At 33.1% G+C, this 24,244-nt stretch overlaps 1 protein-coding gene across 7 annotated transcripts in view; it reads left to right on the top strand.

Annotated features, from left to right (window-relative positions):
* The first annotated feature begins 7,231 nt into the window (after positions 1-7,231).
* Positions 7,232-24,244, top strand: part of LOC118185626 (BTB/POZ domain-containing protein 17-like) — a 45,117-nt gene continuing 28,104 nt past the window's right edge. The window contains exons 1-2 of one of the 7 annotated variants that reach the window (XM_035355514.2): positions 7,232-7,557; positions 23,025-23,298. In XM_035355514.2, coding sequence (XP_035211405.1) covers positions 7,547-7,557; positions 23,025-23,298 — 285 coding nt within the window. In that variant the 5' untranslated portion in view covers positions 7,232-7,546. Of the gene's footprint in view, positions 7,623-22,841; positions 23,299-24,244 lie in introns of all 7 variants that reach the window. The other 6 variants (XM_085811382.1, XM_035355517.2, XM_035355519.2 and 3 more) reach the window with 6 other exon arrangements.

Genomic DNA, 24,244 nt, shown 5'->3' with positions numbered 1-24,244 from the left:
TCGATAACTGGAGTAGATTCTGGGTGAAAGAATTCACCTGGCAGACGGAGGGTTGCACCATATAACATTTCAGCACAAGTGCTACCAATGTCTTCTTTGAATGCTGCGCGAAGACCAAGCAAGACTAGGGGTAAGGCCACCATCCCATTTCCAGATGGATGGTATGGTGTTGTGCGAATATGGCGAATGCTTAGAAGAGAGGTGAGGGATGCGAACAAGTGACATTGAAATTGTCGGCCTTGGTCAATAGTGATGGTGGTAGGCATGCCAAATCTTGAAAGCCACTGGGAGATGAATGCTCGAGCTACAGTTTCAGCGGATATATTTTCAATAGGAATGGCTTCAGGCCATCTTGTGTACCGATCAATACAAGTGAGGAGGTAAGTGTAACCATTTGAAGGAGGCAATGGGCCAACCAAGTCTAAGTGCACGTGATCAAAGCGTCTTGCTGGAAGGTTAAATGGGCTGTGAGTGTGACGGGATGCTTTACACCGTTGACATCTAATACATGAACGAGTCCATTCTGTGATGTCTTGATTCATTGCTGGCCAGACAAATCTGTCTGCGATCAGCTTTTTGGTGGCACGGATTCCAGGATGGGCCAAATTGTGCAAGGCATTAAACACTTCACGTCTAAAATTGACAGGAATATAGGGACGTATTCTATTGTTCTCTATGTCACAGTAAATTTTAAGCGTTGGATCAATGTGCAGCGGTTGTAACTGAAGGGAGGTTTCTGGATTTGAGATTAGGTTCTTGAGTTCCTCATCATGCAATTGAGCTTTTGCAATTTCAGAGAAATCTGGGGTAGTGAGGTTGATATTGTTTACCCGAGACAAGGCATCAGCGACACAATTATCAGTACCAGAGACATATCTGATATCTGTACTAAACTGGGCGATGAAATCCAGATGTCGAAGCTGACGAGGAGAACATGAGTCGGAGTTTTTCCTAAAAGCGAAGGTTAATGGTCGATGATCGGTGAAAATGATGAAGTCATGTCCTTCCAAGTTGTGCCGGAAGTATTTAACAGCACAGTACACAGCAAGTAGCTCTCTGTTATATGTGCTGTATTTCCTTTCTGCAGTAGTAAGTTTTCTGGAGAAGAATGCCATTGGGGAAATTCCTTTAGTGGTATGGGCTTGAAGCACTGCTCCTATGGCCGTGTCAGATGCATCTACCATTATAGAGAGCTGATCACTAGGTGAGTGATAAGAAAGTGTGGCTGCATTTGCCAGATCGTGTTTGCATTGCACGAATGCTGCAGATGCAGATTCAGTCCAAGGGACAGCTCGTTGATCGTTTTTTTTTGCTATTCTTCAGAAACTCATGTAGGCAGGCTTGTGTTTTTGCCGTATTTGGCAGAAAGCGTCGGTAGAAATTTAACATTGCTAGGAAACGCTTCAGTTCAGAGATGGTTTTGGGGTGAGGTAGGTCGTTAATTGCTTTGACTCTTTCCGGTAAAGGTTTGACTCCATTCTGGGTGATAAGACAGCCAAGAAAGGAAACTGAGGGTTGACCAAGTACACATTTGGATGGATTTAGTTTTAATCCATGATCTTTAAGGCGAGTGAAAAATTTGACGCAGATGTTGAAAATGTTCTTCCGCATCTGTAGATGCAACCAGGATATCATCAAAATATGGGATGCAGAAATCGAGGCCAGACAGTACTTGGTGTATGAAACACTGAAATGTTTGGCCAGCATTGCGAAGGCCAAATGGCATATATAATTACTCAAAGAGACCAAATGGTGTAGTCACTGCGGTCTTGGGCACATCTTCAGCATGCACTGGGATCTGATGATATGCTCTGGCAAGATCGAGGGTAGAAAATATGTTTGTTCCGTGAAAAAGATGGGTACAGTCTTGGATATGTGGGACTGGATATCTGTCAGGGACTGTGACGGCATTAAGTCGACGATAATCTCCACAAGGCCGCCAGTCAGACTTTTTAACCATGTGAAGTGGACTGGCCCATGGACTTTTAGATGGGCGAATAGTTCCCTGTGCTAGCATGAATTCAAATTCTTTGCGAGCAGCTTTTAGCATCTCTGGAGAAAGACGACGATGCTTGGAAAATACAGGTGGGCCATGTGTTTCAATGTGATGATACACTTCTGGCTGATGAGTATGCTGCCCTGATTTGGATGGGTTTAAAATGTCAGGGAATTCTGCTAATAACCGATGAAACCGTGTGCTGCCCGATACAACACTTATGTTGGTAGGTACGTTCGATATGTGAGAAGCTTGGCCCTGTGTTGTCAGCTGAGTTGTAGCATCAATTAAGCAATTATTCTTGACATCCACTAGAAGGTGGAAATGTGTCAAGAAGTCGACACCAATAATTGCTTGAGTTACATCCGCAATAATAAAAGGCCAGTTGAAAGTCCGGCGCAAGTTTAAATCCAGTGTCAATAGTTTGGTGCCGTAGGTTGCAATTTGGGTACCATTGGCTGCATACAGTACAAGTTTATTAGGTTGGTGAGCATTTGTTTTAGTTCTCGGGAGCACTGATATGTCAGCTCCAGTATCTACTAGAAAACATAACTGAGTTGAACGATCAGCCAGTACTATTCTGTGGATGCGGCGGACATTCTGTTGGCCAGCAGAAGACCGCCCATTTAGTTTCCCGCTTGTTCAAAAGTGCATGGAGGGGCACACTTGCGAGCTTGAGCTCCAAAATTCATATGATAAAAACATATATCACTTGTGGGTTCTTTGTACTGCGTTCGAGTATTGTGACGAGATTGACTCCTGCTTCGGGCACGAAATTTATTACGTGGGCCCTGATTTGATCGATTGTATCTCCGTGAAGCATAAAGACTTGTAGAAAGTTCAGATACTTTTTTGGTCAATTCAGCCACTTGTTGTTCGAGGGATGAACTGGAAGGTGCAGCATTAGCAGCACTGACATAAGCTGAAGTAACAAGTTCATTAATTTTGTCAGCCATTGCTGCTAAACGGGTTAGATCTTCATTGGAAGCAGCAAGAATTATTTGTATGTTATTAGGGAGACGCGCAAGCCATAGTGACTTCAACAAGTCGTCATTAAAATGGCTTCCTGCCAGATCACGCATTCGTGACAGTAAGTATGAAGGTCGCTGATCTCCAAGTTCAAGTCCTTGTAGTAAAGTACGTATTTTTGAAGATTCACTTTCTGAATAGATTTCAATGAGCCGCTGTTTCAGTTTGGAGTATTTATCACAATCAGGTGGTTTGAGAATTAAGTCATGCACTGAATTCAGAATATCAGACTCAATTGCTGTAGCTACATGGTTGAATTTTGTAGAATCCTCACTAATGCGAGCGATAGAAAATTGTGCTTCGATCTGAGCGAACCACAATGAAGGATTATTTTTCCAGAAAGGCGGTGGCTTCACCGCAACGCATGTGATTTGTGGCTCTGGTGAAATATCGTCGGGCATACTGATAGATAATTTTCACTTTAATTAATAAACACTTAACAGCACAAATATTGTAGCATGAGGATACACTATTGATATTTTACCATGATAACAATAAATATTTTAACCATGCAGAAAAAATTTACGTAACGATACACACACAAATAATACAGGGTCAGCAATTACACACACAAATAATATTTTACCGAAATGCATTTGAAAAGAAACCCTTATTTGAGAAAAAAAATGATGCGTTCATTTTGTATTGCGCACACACAAAATCACTTCACACTTCTAAGGCACTTTCAAACGAAAAAGGAAATCACTCCTGTAGCACATGGGAAAAAAATTCACTACTTTCGAACACTGAGGGAAGAATTTTGCCGTAGCACGTTGCAGAAAAATTACTGATGTAGCACATTTAGCGAAAATCACCATTGTATCACACTTGTCACAAAAGTTGAATGATCGAAGAATTATTGCACGACTGGCGAAGTCAGCGGAACGGAACAGATCACATTGATGATTTGCTGAAGCTCCTCGCGATGATATGCACGACTTTGAAAAAAACACAAGCAATATATATCAATACTTCTAGAAATAATTGAAGGGGTACGTTGTAGCATACGTTTAATGTCCATATTCGTTGTTATTTTTAGTCAGTTCTTCAGAATGCCTTGGATGCACGTGGCTTAGGGTCGTTGAAAATCCATTGTCAGTAGCGTGCTCAGTCAAAAGGTCACCACTTTTGGTGGTTGTGTGCTTAATGCATGATATAATTAAAGAAAATAAGAGTAGATAATCTCCTATAACAAAAGAATATATTAAGTACTAAATTACAATTTAAATTACATTGCAGAGATCAACACAGAGCTCGGAACACAGTTCATGCTACCGTCGCGTACAGTTGTTTTGCGAGAAGTCTGAGTGAGTAATGACGTCGCTTTGCTGCTCCGATTAAGAATTGGATTTTACACGTGGCGCCATCTCATGAATAGAAGTTGAAGTATCTGTCGGAACGCCACATTGCATATCTTTTAAAGACAAAAAAAATATTAATCATAAAATTCCTGTTAACAAATAGTTTACAAACATGTAACCTTTTAGAAAGTTTCCATTTGGCATAAGATCATAACTGAAATTATGCTTACGTTTCTCCACATACCTGAAGCTTTGGAAAGGCCATTTGTTTTGCGTTTAAAAACATATCTATTAACTCTTCCCATTTCTGTTTTCTATGCTCTTTACTAAATGTGCTATTCAGTTTACCGCTTAACAGCAGCGGAATTTTTCGAAAAAATTCACTATTTACTCGAACAAGTTGATAATTTTTTTTTTTTTTTTTTTTTTTTTTTTTGCTACCGCCAACCTTAGCAAGTGCGAAACAGTACTTTTGACAACAAACTATCTCCTTACCCTGAGCCTCGAGCAATTTAGAGGTAAGACAGACTGGTTTGCTGTGCAATAAACGCCACTTCCGGACGGAATTTCCACTTCATTTTCTGTGGACGGAATTTGAAGTGGTCAGACTCGCTCTCCTGTCTGCTGTCGAGTGGAAAGAGAATCCCGACTGGTTTTCCGATATTGATCTCGACCGGTGTCCAGACTAGACCCCCAAAGTTTGGTTGAGTAGTATAATTTGGGGGCCACAGAGATTGCACTGGGCGGCAAAATGCTTAGGGCCGAGCCTGACTATAATTATGTATCTTTGTATTTACGTATTGTAAATAGTATATATATATATATATATATATATATAACATTCATGATCAAGACATAGCACCTGCTCATTTTAACTCCTATTTTCTATTTCTTTTTAATGTTTATATGGCACCAAAGAAGAGTGCAATTTCTGATTATCTTCTTTCATAAATCGGTTCACTTTCTAAAGTTACTGACAAAATTCTACTTTTCCACATCCAAAGAATTCATCCTTCCATGAATTTTCTCCCAGAAGAACAATTCGATTTTCGCAGTCATCATAACACTTGCCACCAACTTATCAACTTATATCTTAGAGTTATCTACATTATCATTGAAGGCTACAACTGCAAGCTTCCGACCGGTGCCATATTCCTCGATATCGCGAAAGCTATTGATAGGGTATGGCATAGCGGTCTTATTTACAAATTAATCACTCTAAATTTTCCAGATTATTTTATTCGCTTAATAGCCTCTTTTCTCAACAACAGAACATTCAGAATCAAAATTGGTAATGCTTACTCAAGCACTAGAGTAATTAAAGCTGGTGTCCCACAGGGGTCGGTACTTTCGCCACATCTTTTTAATATATATATATATATATATATACGCAAGACATCCCTAAGACCCTTCTGTTCATCTTGCACTCTTTGCCGATGACACCGCTATACTTACTAAAGCCTACACAGCAATCGCCGTAAGAAGCCAACTCCAAAACTATCTCATAAAACTGAAAAAATGGCTTACCCTTTGAAAGAATAAAATTGACACTGATAAAACCAAGGCAATAATTTTCCGTAAGGAAAACATGAAATACTGTCCTCCAGCCTCTGAAATATTTGACGAAGAAATAGACTGGATTAAGGAAACCGAATACCTTGGAGTCACCCTAGATCAAAAACTTACATTTAGAACCCATTTTCGCTCCGTAGCACAAAAATTTAAAATCACCTAAGCTACTATGCGACCTCTTCTTGGTAGAAGAAGCAACTTATCTACTACAAACAAATTAATTTTATATCGCTCCATACTTCGTCCAGCCCGCCTTTATGCAGCTCCGATCTGGGGCCATGCAGCTAAATCCAATATTAAACAATTACAAATTCTGCAAAATAAAATTCTACGAGAAATTATCAAATGCTTCTTGGTACATTCCAAACACCTACATTCACAGAGACTTTCAAATCGACGATATTCAAGAGTATATTAAACATTTAGCGGTCAACTTCTTTCATTCAGTACAAACCCACAGTAATAACCTTATTAGCACTCTCAGAAACTTCCCGAATCCAGTTGAAAAACATCGGTACCATGTGACATCCTACCCACATAAGAATTACAACTTTAATTGACTCATTGACACTAAATTGATTCTGCGGTCTGTCATCCGCTGCTACATCTTGTAACTACACTGACCTCACCGTGACCTTCGAGAGGGAGATCTCCTCTCGAAGGGGCCCACCAGCGGTCGAGCGGTAAAGTCGCTGAAAACTGGTAGTTGTTCAGTCCGAGGTTCGAATCCCGCGAACGGGCTGGCTGCATGTGTGTTTTCGTGGTTTTCCCCGTGTGTAACGTGTATACGAGCCAGTTTCCCTTAAAAAGTCCTCCACGAAGGCATCCCTCTTTTAAGGCAGATAGCCCTCGAGTGCTTTGCCGTAATCTAATAAACCAAACCAAAACCGAGCCTCTCGAAGGTCACGACCTCACCCCCCCCATTCGCCGCAGCTATCGCGGACCTGACTTTCTTTCTCCCCCACACACCTCCTACTACACTATTCTTCTTTCTTTTTCTTCCAGATTGTTATCAGAAGCCGAGTAAAATGTTGTTTCTACATCTTGATTCTCGAGAAAAAATACGATCTGTGTATAAATCGGTTCATGAGACAATGGTCTTCTCGTCTGTAGCTACCTCTTCCTCTTCCTCCATTCTTGGGAAATTTCATTTCACTTTATCACACGTACAAATGCAGCCGACATCATTCCAATCCATCTAAACATATTTATTTGACTCTGGGGCCAGGGTTTATTCCATCTGTAAACGAACATTGCAGGCAAATACAAATAAAACAATTTTCTTCACACCAATTCGTTTCTCAAGTTTATAATGATTAAGTTCGTTGGCATAGCACAGGTCTGTTGCTTATTGCCGCCGCATTAATTATTTGTTCTAAGTTTCAAATCAGTTTAATTTGGTAAAATCTTATCTATAGTGTTGTGTTGTCACTGTGTTTTAATTCAAGATGATATAAATTACCTTTAAAAACTAATAACATATTCTATCACCTTTTTTGTTTTCTCTTAAAATGTGAAGGAAGTAAATACAACTTCGTTCGAAGACCTATGAACAAACCATTCTTACCCGCCATTTGTTGACGGGATTTGAACAAACGAATCTTACCAATGTCGCCAAACAATTTGGTAGTTGTATTGATTACAGAAGATGGATATAAAGTATTTAATTTTGTTTCAGTATTTACTTACGTATAGATGTTTTGAACCTCACGTCTAAGAACTTAGTACGTTAAATGCTTTACTATTTCAAAAAACAACTTTTGGGGGTTATTAATTCTTGTATTGAGTAAAAGGATTGTTAACTTCACTTTTTTCCTTTATGAATTTTAAAAATTGGGGAATATGGAAAATAGTCTTTATTTATAATAGTAAACATAACAGGTGAAATTAATTGAAAGCAATACTAGCAATTATATCTAATCTTGTAGCTGCAATACTGTATTTGTTTTCGAATTATTTTAATTTTACAAGAAATTTAAACTGCAGCTTATGATTACAGATTATATATGGGCTTTTTGTGCAGCTTAAATTCTAAAATTTTTACGATTATTTAAGCTGCACTCAATATTTCCAAGTCAAGGATGAAGTTTACATTCTGTCATCAGAAAAATTTATAGTAATAGTCACGGTATAGCGTATACAACGTACGTAATGCCATCATAATAATCTCTGAAAAATGTATTCTTGCAATTTTTCCTCGTAATGTGCAATAAACTGAGTGCATATGAAAATGTTTGTTAAGAAAAAAATATGGAACTGTTTTATATAAAACTGCCTTGTGTTTTGGTTATGATGTGTGTGTAAGTGATGTATTATGTCATCAACTCATCTTGATGGGGAAATTTTCTGGTGGTTAGAATTATTGAACTGTGAGGTTTTTCTCTGTCAAGTTTTGACTGTGAACTGTACCTTTTTTTTTTTTTTTTTTTTGAAAAATCCATTTTAGTGGCTTTTATTTGAGCCACTGTTATTTTATTAAAAATGGTTTGAAAGCATTGCATGTAACTAATCTTTTGAGAGGTCAGATTCTTAACTTGGTGGATTGACTACATGAATATTTTTATGATTTTGTTCATAGAGTTGCATTTAGCATTACATTTGCAAGAAAGTTTTGTTAGGAATAAGATTTTTGAATTCTTTCTTTAATAACTCAAATGATAGCCTTTTGGAATTTATGTAGAAATTCTTCAGTAGATTCAATAAGTCTGATCAGATTGATGGGTATGCTTAATGTCTAATCAACAACTCCACGGAAAGTTATTAAAATGTATTTAGTTAGAAAAACAGATTAAGAAAGTGCATAATTTATTTAAATGCATGCTAGTATTGTGGTATACCTACAGGATTTGTGTATAACAGTAGAGGTACACAAAATAGTTTCATTTATATAAATACAGTTGTGTATGATCTCAGTGGTTAGTGTCTTAGTTTACTTACATAACACATATTATGTATATTGACTATTCTAGATTTTATGTTCTCCTCCCCCTGAATTCATATTCCAAATTCGAGATTTTTCCATGCTACATAACAACCTAAAATTAACCAATAGGAGCTTAGATATACTTATGCATCTACTCGGCATAAATACTGGTTTTCAAACAAACTACCTCTTTGGCTTGTTATCTAAGATGCCTATGTCATACCTTTAAAAACCAATATAAACTATTGTATTTAACTATGATTGGATAAATGCCTTGTCTACAAAAAGTGAGCTGATACAAATTATCATGGAATAAAGTTGTGTTTAGAAATGGCCTCTGGAAGTTACTGGTTTTTGCATCTTATCTCTCTCAACAGCACACCTAAAATTTTACATATATATATTATTGAAATTAAATACTTAAATTCATAATTAAGTATATTAAACCATCTGAGGAAGATGCTATAACTGTATTAACAAACCTATTGCATTTTAAAATAATGAATCAAATTTAAAGACGATCCCTTACTATTTTCGAAAAAAAATTTTTATAAAGGCGATATACCAACTGTATTAGAATTTATAACACATTCTTGATATTTTCATGTTCCAGACCAACTTCTCAAAGGGTAATAATCTGAAACATCAAAACTTGAATATAAAGGAAATTTAGGCAAATTTTCCATGAACGGTCCTTGGCTAAAATTGCCAATTTTTTGCTGCCATCTTGGATTTCACACAACTTTAAAATTTTACACCTTTTACCTCAGATAGGATAATCAGGATTCCTTTCCTAATGTACTCAAACTTATATATATATAAATTTTAAAATATTAAATTTATTATGGTTTATAGAATTTACAAACAATTTTATTTTTGCTAACTACTTGCACCAGGATGAATATATATTGAGTTTAAATATTTTTAAATTTTAATATTACCATCAGTTATTGCAGCTTACAACACATAGCTGGATATTGGCTTAGTTCTTCTTCATATGCATGCTATGTATATATATAAACATACTAATATGTAAAAAAGTTGATGTCTTGTAGATGCATAATAGAATCATGAAGCTTGCAGTCATAGCTGGATTAGAATATTTCTTTCATTTCTCGTTAGCCACATATTTTCATGGGTAGCATTGCAAAATTAAAATACAATTTTGATGAGAGCAGAAGCAGCAAGATTGTCAGCAAGAGAAACATAAGCCCAAAAAAAAAAAAAAAAAAAAAAAAAAAAAAGTGACGTGTTTCAAGATGGATGCCTATTTGAGAAGCAAAAAGATTTTGGTTGGCTATTAAAAGTTTCAGTATTAGTTGTTTGATTTTCAGTTTGCAAATTATCTGTGTTATTAGTGTTATGAAAAGGGTGGAGAGGAGAAATATCCAAATTAGAGCAAAGGATTAAAGGACTGTATTAACATGCTGACGCCGGCCTGTCTGTGGGTGGCATGATCGTGGGGCAAACTAAATATATAAGAAATCAACCAATTGTCACCAATCCAAAAGAATTCTTGGAAATGACACATATGTGAAATACAAAAGTGTAAAATAAATAGGAAGAAGAATGCAATCAAAATCTGATTCAACGTTATCAAGAGAAGGTAGATTATATTCAATTGAATTCCCCCCCCCAGGAAAGTCACTGCATTTTTGTTAATCCAAAATTAGCAGATGAACCATTTTAAATTATTTAATGATAACAGTTAACCCAAATATTCTGGATGGCTCCTTGGCGCAGAGGAATTCTGAAAACCAAGCAAAAATATGTAAAAACAAATCCATATGTAATAAATGCAATATCAAATTAAGTAAAATAAAAATAATGAGACACATTTTACCGAAATTAAAACTCGAATTAAAATTTAATAATACAAAATGTTTTCACTTATCTAGTTTTTGGGTATTCTGGTTTGGGGATAATTGGTTGATTTTTTTTACATATTTAATAGGGAATTTTGGATTTTACTGGTATTGAATTTCATTTCTTTCTGGTCTCTGTGAATTTAAGAAATTTAATTCAATTTGATTTAAGATTTTTGCAACTACAGTAGACAAAACATATTCACTTAATTATTATTATTTGAATGAAAATATGATTGCTCCATTTGAAAAGTCAGTCAGTTTTTACCGTTTAACCTTCCAGCACGCCCGTATGTGCAAAATTTACGATTCAGTTTTTAATGCACATTTTTCGCATATGGAAGCTGAGACGTCTGAAGGTCATTTCTATTCCTCCTTTCTACCCTTCCCCACATCATGGAATGTGCCAACATGAAGTCATTTTAGTTTTATATATATATATATATATATATATATATATACTGGGCTTTTGTGCTATGTGACAGCTTTTTCCATAAAATTTACGACACGTTCGAGGTCGTGTTTCAAAATTCGGAAAATATTTTGGTAATTTTATGTTATTAATTGCCATGTATTATTTTAATTTGAATACATTTGGCTCTGTAAATTTTATATTGGTTTTCATGGCAAAAAAATATGTGCAACCAGCTGATTTTGCTCGGATTCTTCAAGAATTATCTGTTGAAGAAAAGGAAGACAAAGAAACCTTTGTATTTGAGAACAATAGCGATTTCCATTCCTTATTTTCTTATATTTCTATTTTTTAGGAATAAATAAAAACATTAAAGTTAGTTTAAAGTGTGTTATTGTAACCAATAAGAAGTAAATTTCCTTGCAGAAGTAAGTAATGCTAAACTTACTTCTTTTTCTACCAAGGTGTTTTCCTTTATTGTCTATACTTGTTTTTAATGAATATTAAAATTATCTTTGATTTTAAAGTATAATTATTAAATAATAAATTTAAAATTTTCTATAATGAAATACATCATTGCATTTCCATCTCACTTACATAAGAACTTAAAAATAATTTACTCATATTTAAATGTGATATCATTTATATTTTACAATAAGATTAATATTTTATTTCTTAACAAATTTATTATCAATATTCTGTCATTTTTCGTGCCAAAAAACGGTAAAATAACGGATGTCGTAAAAATACGACGTGCGCATGCTGATGTAAAATTGCCAAGCGTGCTTGCTGGAAGATTAATGTGATTTTAACATTTTGGACGTGTTCTTTTCCTGTGTTAATGCATTTAGCAAATATTTAAAAAATTTTGTTTCACTAACATTTAAGATTACAATTTTTCTTTCTCTTACTTGGAGATAATTTAATTATTTTTCTTATTTATATAAATATATGTACAAGATATAAAATATGGAAGGAAATTATTAACAAAATTACTAACTTTAGCAGCAATCTTTTTAGTACCTGTTTTTAGTTTGTTATGACCACGTCCTGCTTTTGAATCTAAAGTGTGTCATCTGAAAATTAATATGGTTCATGTCATTTATATAATCAAGCTGCTCTGTAACAGCTCTCACTTAGATAGTCAGATTAAAGAAATGATTTACTATGTGATATAACAGCACTTTGCTGTTACGTAGCCCTTTTTTCTACTTTGCTCTTTCCATGTTATGCTTAATCTCTGCTATCTGTTGTTCATTTGTGTAAAAATTGCAATATGTATAAAATTGTGGCATGCATAGCCATAATGTGTAATAAAAAAGAGTATTTGTCCTAAGAATTAATTATCAAGGAATAAAATTGTGTGTGGATTTCTGACTATGCAGTAAAGCTTCTCCAAGTATAATCCAATGCAAAGAACCGTCACCAATCTATTACAGCTATTCTCCAAATCATCCCATTATATATATCTTTATTATTCTGTACATACATACATATGTGTTATGTATGGTACATTGCAGTTGACTTATGTTCATTTGTGATTTCAAAAATTGGACAGTTTATATATGCTACAGAAGTTATAAGTTGTGATTAATACCAAATTTTACTTATAATATTTTTCTGTGCAGGTGTTTTCTGCTTTTCATCATAATACAAATAACTAGTTTTTCTGTTCCAATTTCTCTTGCATTCATATGAATGGCATAAAGTAAAGCTTGTTTTACGAATTTATGTGAGAAAATTTTCTAGCATTTTCTTACGCCCAAAAATAACGTGCTGAGTTATACTGCACCACAAATAAAAGTTGAAATAACACTTAACATGCAGTTTAAATTTCAATAATATAATTCATACATAAGATTATGTGAAGCTGATGTAATATTCTAGTCCAGAGGTTCTCAACCTTTTGACTAACGCATACCATCTAAAAAAATTTGAAAAACTGTGGTGAATCCACTACATTTTACAATGATTATTTTTCTAGCTTCTGACCTTCCTTCTAATGATTATTTTTCTATTTCTCAATGGAAGTATTAAAAAAATATACATTTTGTCATCTGCACAAGCTGTTGGTTATTTATATTCAGTATGCACAAAGAAATATTAGATTAAAAATTACCATTTCAGTTATCAAAAATTAAGTTATGATATTTTAATTCTAAAATTTAGTGCAAAATTTTGGCCTGCTGAAGAGAGATACAGTTTCTTTATGTTTCTGGTCTATTTCACTTGGTTTTGACCATAAATTAGGATCCACTTTTAATTTTGTTGTGTATTTATTTTTCAAATACAGCTTGGAAGGAAATCCTTCTTCACACAACTAGGTTGTGTAAAAAGGCAATAAAATTTTAATAGCTTTATTTAAAATGCCTTTAAATTTGTTTCAGTTGAGCCAAAAAATAACAAGTGTGTTATTTTTTAAATCTTCAGTTAGAGTTCGATCACAAAAAATTTCTATCAAGTGTTCTTTTTCTCCGTGAGACAAAATTTCAGGTACATTTGAACAAAATGGATTTTCTTATCCAATTTTCTTTTTCATAATCCTCGGCAAAATACATGTTGAAATTATTTATCAATGAAAAACAATGATTTTTAGTCTGAATGCTAATTCTTCTTTTATTTTAAAATTATTTTCAGTTAGATAACTTTCTAGATATAGTAATGAGCTTAAAATATTGCTGTACAATTTTCTGTATTAGCTCCGAGTTTTTTTTATCATTGCATGCATTTTATCTCTAATGGTACACAAATTAATGCTTTGTCCTTGTAATCCTAAATTTAACTCATTTAACTTTCCAAAAATATCAGATAAATATGCTTAACGTGCCAACCATAATTCACTAAATAAACATTTTTCCAATTTAAATTTTGAATCACAAAGAACAGTTTGAATTTCTGATTGAAGTTCAAACAATTTAAAACTTTGTCTTTGGATAACTACCTTACTCCCTCATATATATATATGTGCGTGTGTAAACATATACACATGGGTTACAGCTTATTTTTTTAGTATAAAAGAAGTTATAGATACTACAAAAAATTGATGGAATAGCAAATTATTTATATTAATTAGCATTTATTATGAAATGGAAAAATGGCATTAGTTATTTCTAAGAAACAGTATAGCTTCGACAGGATCTTCTTTAATTAAGACACAATAACATGCCGAATAAATACTAATTCAGAAGTCAAACAACAAAAATCAGTGTTATATTTACAAAATTTTCACAGGACTAGTTTCGATACCGAACCACCATCCTCAGTTGCAAAACTGCAAATGAACAAGATAGGAAATAATGATTAGATAAGATAAGAAAGCCTGGACAAGAATAAGCAAGTGGCGCCATCTGTCGGTGAAACCAGAACTAAAACATAATTTCGGTGAAACCAGAACTAAAACATATAATAAACTAATTTCTTTAAAGGCCGAAGGCAAATTTGGATTGGAATTAGGATTGTTGACTAAAACAGAAAGATTTTTATGAATGTGAAATGCCTTTAGAAAATCCAGTTCTCCAAATGGAAGATGTTTTTTGAATAATTTTGGCAGCAGAAAAATTGAAAGTGTGATTTTCGGACCAACAATGTTGAGCAACAGAAGACTTCTGTGTTTCCTTTTTTCTAACATATGCCTCATGTTCCTTGATGCGAAATTTTAAGGCTCTCTTAGTTTGGCCAATGTAAATTAAACCACACTGGCAAGGAATCCTATATATATCCCAGGAATTCATATCCGGAATGGGTTCCTTGAGTATGGAACTCGGAATTTTATTGATGGGAGAATAAACAACCGAAAGTTCAATTTCTGCAAAATATGTGCAACTTTATAGCTAATTAATGAAAAGAAGGGAATGACAACAGAATTTTTATAATCTCCTAAAACAAGAGTGTGCCTTTTAGTGTGTTGAGATGAGAATTTTTTAACTGCTTGATTAATAATGTTGGGTGGAAAGCCCCTGTCAATAGCTATTGCTTTTAAATAATTTAGTTCTTCATCAAGGGCTAGTTTGGAGGAGCAAACTTGAAGAGCACGGTAAACATAGGAATAAAATGAAGCTAACTTTTGTTTAGTCAGATGACATGATTTAAAGTGTGGTGGAAGGCAAACCGATGAAGGTTTATGGTAAACCGTAGTACTGAAGTTGGATGTGTTACGTGTGACCAGAACGTCGAGAAACGGAAGAGAATTGCAAGTCTCAAGTTCAAAAGTGAACTGAATAGCAGGATCAATAGAATTCATTGTTGAAAGAACTTTATTTAAATCATCTTTATTACCTTCAAACAGGGTAAAAGTATCATCTACATAGCGGAACCATGCCGGGAAGTTTAAAGTTTCAAACAATTTTGATTCATAATAATGCATGTAGGTATCAGCCAGGATGGGACTGAGGGGGCTTCCCATGGCTAATCCCTCAGTTTACTTGGAATATTATTGTATAGTTATTTTTGGATAATATTGTAAGATTTTCTTTGTTGGAGGGCCATAGATCCAATTTGATAAACTTCAGAGCTGAGAAGAGTCTTTCCACACTAACTTGAGTAGGAGGAAGAGCTGTTACTGTTAGGACTACTTCTTTTAACTTTTCAGGCTAGATTTTTATAAGTTTTAAAAGAGGTGTCTTGCAAGCGCAAATATATTTATCTTATTTCTCGTAAGATGGCATGCAGAAATTCTAAAATTAAAAATATGAAATTGTAATTTATGAAATAAAGAACAATTATGATCTAAAGAGTATCAAAATTTACAAAAAAAAAAAAAAAAAAAAAAAAAAAAAAGCTTAATATTTATTTGTTTACTTTATTAAACATTTCTTTCAATGCAAGTTGTTTAAGTTGCTTCGTTTTATGTGATAATACTTTCTCTTTAATTCTATAAACAGACGTAATTTCTTGTTCAGTTACAAAGTTCCGCTGTTCAAGTCCCGTAATTGCTGTGCCGAGAATATCGACTAACTTGTAAATCGAAATTTTTTCTTTTTCACTAACCTCTCTGTCAACTTCTTCATGTCTTTATCCATTTTTTGCAGCAATTCCACTTTTTGTTTGATGGACATTGAAACATACTTTCGTTTTGTAGATCCTTTGGGAGCTCCAGCATCAGAAATTCTATTTGACATAATCGAAAGTTCAAGTTTACTTTTATAAAATTGCTCTTACAGTCTGAAAAAAGTAATAAGCCTAATCTGGTTCGAAGATTAAAGAACAACGCAATCATCAACATTAACTGAAATAGATAATTAGATAATTTTAGCTTATACTGTCCGTTATACATTAAACGTGGACGCGAAAACGTATTCTGCACTTGCTCACACGCATATGTGCAGTCGTAAAGGTCTTACGCGCACGCGTAAACGTGGCGCATGCGCAGAAAGTTTTTAACAACTTTTGACTGTATTTATTAAAGTATACAGTCCATAAATAAAAATAATAACGCAGCTTGTCATTAATTTTTTTAAGTCATTTTAATATCATTTCAAATTCAAACTGGCCAACAAAAACTGGAGTCAGAGTCAACCTGTTTTTAGCGACTCCAGCTCTGACTCCTTTTACCCCCAAATCTGCACGACTCCGATTCCCACTCCATGACTCCAACTCCACACCCCTGGTTTTATAACATTTATCGAATAGCTTCCATGTTTTCTAGGGAACAGTAATATAGCTAAAACAAACACCTTTAAACCTCTTAGAAAATATGCAACTCCAGCTTCGAATCCACAGCCCTGGTTTCATGTCCACTGTCCATCTCTTGGTATAAAAGCGTAAATATTCTTGAATTTAAAGCTCAGCTTTTAATAAAATTAACAATTTTCACAGCTTGAATCAAAATGATTTTCAGGTTTTCAGGGATTGTTTTGGCTAATAAAGCTGCACGATGAATGCAGCAGTGTGTAAATTATGTTTAACCCTCTGACTGCTCAATTTGTAGATCGAAATCACTTCAAAAATTGTGCATTTTTTTTTACATATTTTAAATCTATATATATATTGGAGAATTGAAAAATGCATTTTTCCTTTCTAGAAAGTATTTTTTTATATAGATTTTTATAATTAGAAACTTAGTTGCCAGAAAAATCAATTTTGGATGTTATCACCAAAAATATTTTTTTTTAATGAGTTTCAGTCGAATTACAGGTAATTTCTACTTATTGCATAATATAAAAAAGTAAAATATATAAAAGAAAATATAAAGCACTGAGGAAAAAATACCTTAGAAATACAGTTTAGTATGATAGAGTTCAAAACAGGGTTCAAGGCAAAGTCCAACTTCACAGTCTTTGCTCCAGATTCAATAAATCTAATTAATTATTAATCTAATCAATAAATCTAATTAATAATTAAATAATTTAATTAAATAATCAAGATAATCGCTGAATGTTTTCTAGCAGTCATTTCTGTAAGAAAAAAGTGCAAAAAGTGGAGTTTGAGTGGTAACACCACGTGTTTCAAATGCCGAAATTTAGTGGACAGTTAACAATATCTGTTGGCCAAAACATAAACTAAACATCTAATACTGTATATAATTTATTTCAGGCGTTAAAGGGGAAAAAACGGGGTGTGCTCCTCAATAAAGGAAGAAAAACACATGCCCGCGGGATGAGCAGATTTTGCTACATTTGAGTTGCCCGTGAAAATCGCGGGATGAGCAGTCAGAGGGTTAATGTGCAACTTTCTTTATTTTATAACAGCGGAATGTTTTCCTGTTAAAGCCCTAGCTCTGGCACTGCACACGGCAGTGAATTTAGTTCAAGGACTATCGTTTTCAGTTATTTTGAAAGTTTCATTTGCAGTTGCTCTCTCATGAAGAGATTCACAAAATAAATACTCTTCAGCAATTAGTTTATCTTCTTCAAAACATGTAAATTAATAATTGAACAAAGTTTGTTATAACAGTACTTTTATTCATTTGCAATATTCACTGTGTTTAATTTTTGGAATAAGTGTCTCTTTTATGGAATTTGCCATTTCATGAATTTGTAGACTTACTGTATCATTTGATAATGGAATATTATTAAGTTCATTATCTACTTTTTCATTGAATAACATTAAAACGATATCTTTAGCTGCTAGTAATATAAGGTTTTCTCTAACGTATGAGCGTGCTCAATTTTGGTAATTCTTTGGCTTATTAAATAACTAGCTTCCAAAGCTTTTTCACTTAACAAAACCTTTCATTACTTGTTTTTTTTTGGTTTGTTGTTTTTTTTAACTTCGATAAATTTCTCTTAAAATATTCTTCAGATTTATCCTTTAAATTGACATGTTTAGATTCAGGATGTTGTGGTATTTAATTTTTGTATACAATAGTTAAAAATGCCCACCAGCGCCCGAGCGGTAACGTCGCTGAACACTGGTAGTTCGGTCCGAGGTTTGAATCCCACAAACGGGCTGGCTGCATTGGCGTTTTCGTGGTTTTCCTCATGTGTAACGTGTATACGAGCCAGTTTCCCTTAGAAAGTCCTCCACGAAGGCATCCCTCCCTTAAGAAGAAGTCCAGTCTCTCTTCGGAGTAGGCTCTGGCAAACATTATTCCATGTAATATGGACAAGACAACAACAACAATAGTTAAAAATACTTTGTTCCTTTGTGTACCACTGGTTGAGAACTCCTGATTTAGTCTGTTTTATATCCCTTATGATATATAATGAGACAGAAATATGATGATTGTGTTGGGCACTGTGTTTACTAAGACTTTTGTAATGATGGATATAGAAGTGCTATATGTAAGAAGCATGGGAACAGTGTAATTAAATTATTGGGAGATATCCTTATCAAATAAGCAGATTACTGTGCATAGATTTATCTATATTTCTTTGCTTTGGTACAGAAGATTGAAATTGCTGTTTATTATGATTAATGTAGAAAACTTATGATAGTATGCTTGATTTCTAAAAACTGGAAAACCATTGTCTACCACACCATTCTTTAAGAATATTAAAACTTTTAAGATTACACTTTTCTACAATAACTGGAAAGCGGTTGCTGATTGCCATTTTCATAAAAGCAGAAATCCTCTTAAAATTTCTTGCATTAATGGAAAATAAATACTAAATGTTATTTTGCATTTTCAAAAATTGAAAATCTTCTAATTTTTTATTAAATTTAATAGATATTAAAACAAGTCTGTCATAAAAGCAGAGTGGTGTAAACATTACGACACCACGTCACACAAAACTTGTATATACAAACAAAAGAATTTGCACACAAATTATTTACAAGGGTCCAGCAATGTAAAGTAGCTTTCTTAAAGCAGATGATATTTGATGTTAACTAGCTGGACCCTTGTAAATAATTTGTGTGCAAATTCTTTTGTTTGCGTATGCAAGTTTTGTATGACATGGTGTTGTAATGTTTCCTCGTTGTGGGTGAAGAGATGTCTTGCGTTCAGAATGCTTCACATTGAAACTGCTAATCTCTTTAAGTTTTCCATTTTAGAAAAATAATCTGCCTGAAACAAATTATAAAATCAGCTTTAATAAAAACACATTTGCTTATTTTACTGTGTTTGTTTATAGAAAATTAAGTACATGTTTATTATGTAAATATTGGAACTACTGCAATTTGTATCCCTGAAAAACAAGTTGCAAAATTTGATGGAAAAGAAAATGAAAATTATAGCCATTAATTCGTAGTTGTTAAAATAATGCTTTTTTTTCATTTTATATTTTTTCATAGCATGCTACATTTACAAATGATACAAAAACTATAATTTTTGGTTCATATTCAGATTAAATATTGTACGTACTGAAAGAATTTTTGATAAGTTATTTGATATCATCTTTAGAAATAATAACAAAGTTGGATATTCTAAGAGAAACTAAAAGGCAACTTTATATTTATTAAAAGAATGTATCTAATTTATTTGCCTACCAGCAGGCAAGCACTAAAGTGGCTGAACACATAATTTGATCCAGGTTCAAATCCTGGTGAATGGGCTGGCTGCATGAGAGTTTGTGTGCTTTTTGCCATGTGTAATGTGGATACAAACCAATTTGTCTTAAAATGCCCTCTATGAAAGGATTTCTCTTCATATGCAGATGGCCCTTGAATTGCTTTGCCTTAATCATTTAACCTAAACTAACCTAATGTAACATTAAAAGAAAAATTATCCTTTACTCCTTTATTGTGTGTATGAGTACTTCTGTGTTAAAGCAGCCACTGCACTTAATTTCCAAATTTGGCAAGCTAAATTGCCTAGTCTGACCTCTTACTGTTCTTTATAGTCTGACCTGTTAGGTATACAAAAAATGGGACAGTTCTATTATCTCCTGCTATACTGAACCAGTTGTCGAAATTTAACTTCCGTTCCATGTCTCGAAAGTGCAACTTAGAATGTATATTAGATTTATATATAGCATTATTCTAACATGGGCATTTTGACACAAAATCGGACCTTTTCTGAAATAACATACTAATTTTTTTCCATATTTTGATTCCATGACTCAAATTATGCCTAGATATTAAATTTTGTAATTTTTGGTGAGAAATTAAAAAATTTATCTTGCCGCATATTTTTCAGTTTGCACCAATAATAATTCACTTGGCAAACTTCTTAGTTTTATAGCAACCTCTTTTCCTTTCCTTTTTTTCATTGTACCCAAGCGGAAAAAAGGTCATCCTTCATATTTTCAAATAATTTTAACAAAGTGCGTAAACCACATTTGGCGTTATTATCGCTTATAACGAATATGCCAAATTTCAAAATGTAAATTCACATATATCTTAGGAAATTTTGAATAAAAAAACTCTTATTTTTGCAGCTTAATTTTTTGCTTAGAAATGCATCTACTTTAACCCTCCGAGCGTTACGAGTTTAGCCCTAAAATTTCAAAGTTCCTCAAAATGTCATGAATAAGTGGTATTTTCTTGATTTTAATTAAAAAATGAATCTCTCATTTTGTACCTTGATTCCTTTTCTTCCAATATACATCCAAACCCAAATCAAATACATTAAAAGCTAGCAGAAATTTTCATTTGTAATGAATATAGAAGGCAGTCTTCTATACGGAATTTTCCTGCCGTAGCGCTAATAGGGTTAAGATGATGGTAAAAATTTTATAGGTTATAATTCAAAATTTTTTCCAAAAAATTTATAAAAATGATTTAAAAATACAAATTTTAAAAAAAATCATAAAAAATGGGCAAATTTTATTTGGAATGAACCTAAATTTCAAAATGTCAAAGAACCAAATAAGTTTAATGGAAAAAAAAAGATATTAATATATTAAATTCAATTAACATGGAGGAGATAAAACTTTGAGAGCTAATTTTTTAAAAACTACTCATGTGATTTTTACAAAATTTGGCGCTTTGGCATAATTTGAGTCATAAAATTGAAATGTGGAAAAAAAAATTGGTAAAAAGTCCGATTTGTGTCAAAATACCTGTGTTAGAAGAATACTTATCTATAAATCTAATATATATCCTGAGTCACAGTTTCAAGACATGGAAAACAGAAGTTAAATTTCGACAATCGGTCAAGTAGATTGGGAGATATAGAACTGTCCCACTTTTTTTTGTGCAAGGTGTACATACTATCTTTTATAGTATTCTTTTTTTATTTTAAAATATAACTCTTTATCATTTTTTTCTGCTGTGCTTTTTAATTATTAGAGTGGCAAATAAAGCTAATAAAGATTCTGTTGAATTTGAGTTAAAATAATTCTCTGAGTAACGATTATTGAGAGAGTTAAAGTAACAAGAATCAGCATAATATTCATAAATTTGCAGGTCTGTTTAAATACAGAAATGCACTCTTCAGATGTAGAAGTGCAAATGAAGTCCCTTTGCCCTTCTGCAGTTGAAGAAGGTTCTACAGTTAAACCTTTGAAACTGGTCTTACAAATTTATGAATATTATGCCGATTGTTGTTGCTTGTCTAATAATAGTATTGCGTGCCTACGGATTCGTAATAGATTCAATGCACAAGTCTGATAAAAAGTTACTGATTTTTTTTTTCACAGGAAATATAACAAAATGCAGGATTTTTCCTCAAAGATATTCGTAGAAAATCATGCAATATAATCAGTAGCTGTATTTTAAACTACTAAAACATTAAAAAGAACACAATCAACAGCACAGAGAAAGCTAATCCAATCTCACCGCAAATTTGCTACAATCAACAAACAACAGTTATCTAAACAGACTGAGATGTTTCTATCCAGCTTTTAAAATCGGCCGCACAAGGCAATTCTAGCAATTTCTGGAAAGCAAAAAGTGTAGAATTATGATCACGGCTAACACAGCAGTCAATTACATTTATCCAGTTTAAATATAAATTGCGAGATATCTATTTATTAAATGCTCTTATACCAAATATTTGTTAATTTAATATGTTGTTAATTGTTTGGTATATTAATTAATGTTGTTTGGTAAATTTGGTTGTTAATTGTTTGGTATATATGTCTCCTCCATGTTAATTGAATTTGGTATATTTTGTGCTCCTGTATTTTTACTTTTTCAGTGTAGCTTTTTCTTAAAACTCTTCACATGCTGCGTTGCACGGAGAAATAAAACAATTTTAATTACAATTATACTAAAAATAGCCAACTAAATACAAAATCCATAACAATAGGATTTTGCTGTCTGAGATCTTTTTCATACTTGTTTCTTTTATAATGTGTGCCACCTTTTTTAAAAATAATTTTCATTTATAAATAACCACCTTCCATTTTCCAAGTCATTAATTTTTGTCATATCTGTTATCTGGAATATTTAAATCTTAATTTTTTAAATTTTTTTCCAGAATCTGTTTGTGAACAGTTAGATGGTTATGAATGAGTGACAACTGCAAATCATGAGCATAAAATTTATTAGAGCTAAATGTTCATTATGTAAAGAAAAAATATGTATTGGAATCAAACCATTTAAATTATTTTTGTTTTGCAAGGTTAGTTATCAGAGTTGACAATATTCAATCCTTTGCCAGCATGTTTTTTAACCGAGCTCAGAACTTTTGCTCAGGCAGCAGATCAGAGCCAGTAAACCGAGCACCTACTTGTGGAAGAAGTGAAAATCCTTCCGAAGGGCACAAATTGTGCGACAAGGAACACGAACAACAAATAGATAATTCTAGCACAGTACTGGAAAAAATAGCAAGTTTATATGCTGAACGCCTTCTCAGTGACATTACGTTAGAAGTTGGAGGAAAGCAGTTTGCTGCACATCGCCTTATTCTTTGTGCTTCCAGTGATGTATTTCAGGTTTGTAAATTGATTTACATTTTAAAAATAAAGCTTTATTAAATGTTATAACTTTATTTTTTTAATATGTAAATTTAAGATTATTATGCAGTGATGATGATTCAAGTTTTACATTAATGGATCTTATAAATGAAACCTAAATTTATATGAAAGTTTGCTTTGCATTAACTATGTTTTCTTCAAGTGTTTATTCTTGGTATGCTTATTTAAATTTTATGGAGTAAATTAAAACATTTATTTATAATTCTGATATAGTGGCATTATAATTTAGATTAAAAAATCACATTGAACTGTGATATCCTAGTCATCAAAGTAATCAAGACAAATGTTATCAATTGTTGTATCCCTCTAATTGTAGCAATAAAAAAGTAGCATTTCCGTGGCTTATCTAAATCCAGCTGATGGCTATAAATGTATGACCATGTAGCTTTTATTGAGAAACTTAAGCTTATTTCCATGTTAAAATTACTAATATGCATTTGTTACATTTTTATGAAACTTAATACAGTAGTATCGTAGAAGCTTTGCCTAATGTGGACTGAAAAGTTGATAAGTTACTGAAAATGTCAAGTTTTATAAAATAAAGGGAGGGGTATTCACAGCTGATAATATTTCAGATACTTATCCCGTCAGTATTCAGTATTATTTCGTCAATCATGAAACCAGGCAGCGTGATTTAGTGCTAGTTATGGATAAGAGTAATAATATACTCATAACATTTGCACTTTTGTTTGATGAAACCGGATTGATTCTCCATAAAAAACATTTTGTTTTTATGAACAAAAATAAAAATTAATTGTTATTGCAGTATTCCTCCACCATTTTGAAAAATTAAAACTTGGGACCTGTCTTCCATTCCTGATTATTTTCAAAGTTATGGGATCCTACCATAAAAAAAAGATGTGTATTAACGAACATGATTTGGTCTGCTAAATATGGTTGACAA

The sequence above is a fragment of the Stegodyphus dumicola genome, chromosome 2 (genome assembly GCF_044657685.1).
Source record: "Stegodyphus dumicola isolate Sdum_Otavi_A_Nest chromosome 2, ASM4465768v1".
Classification (NCBI taxonomy): domain Eukaryota; kingdom Metazoa; phylum Arthropoda; class Arachnida; order Araneae; family Eresidae; genus Stegodyphus; species Stegodyphus dumicola.
This window is presented reverse-complemented; position numbering and strand designations above follow the sequence as displayed.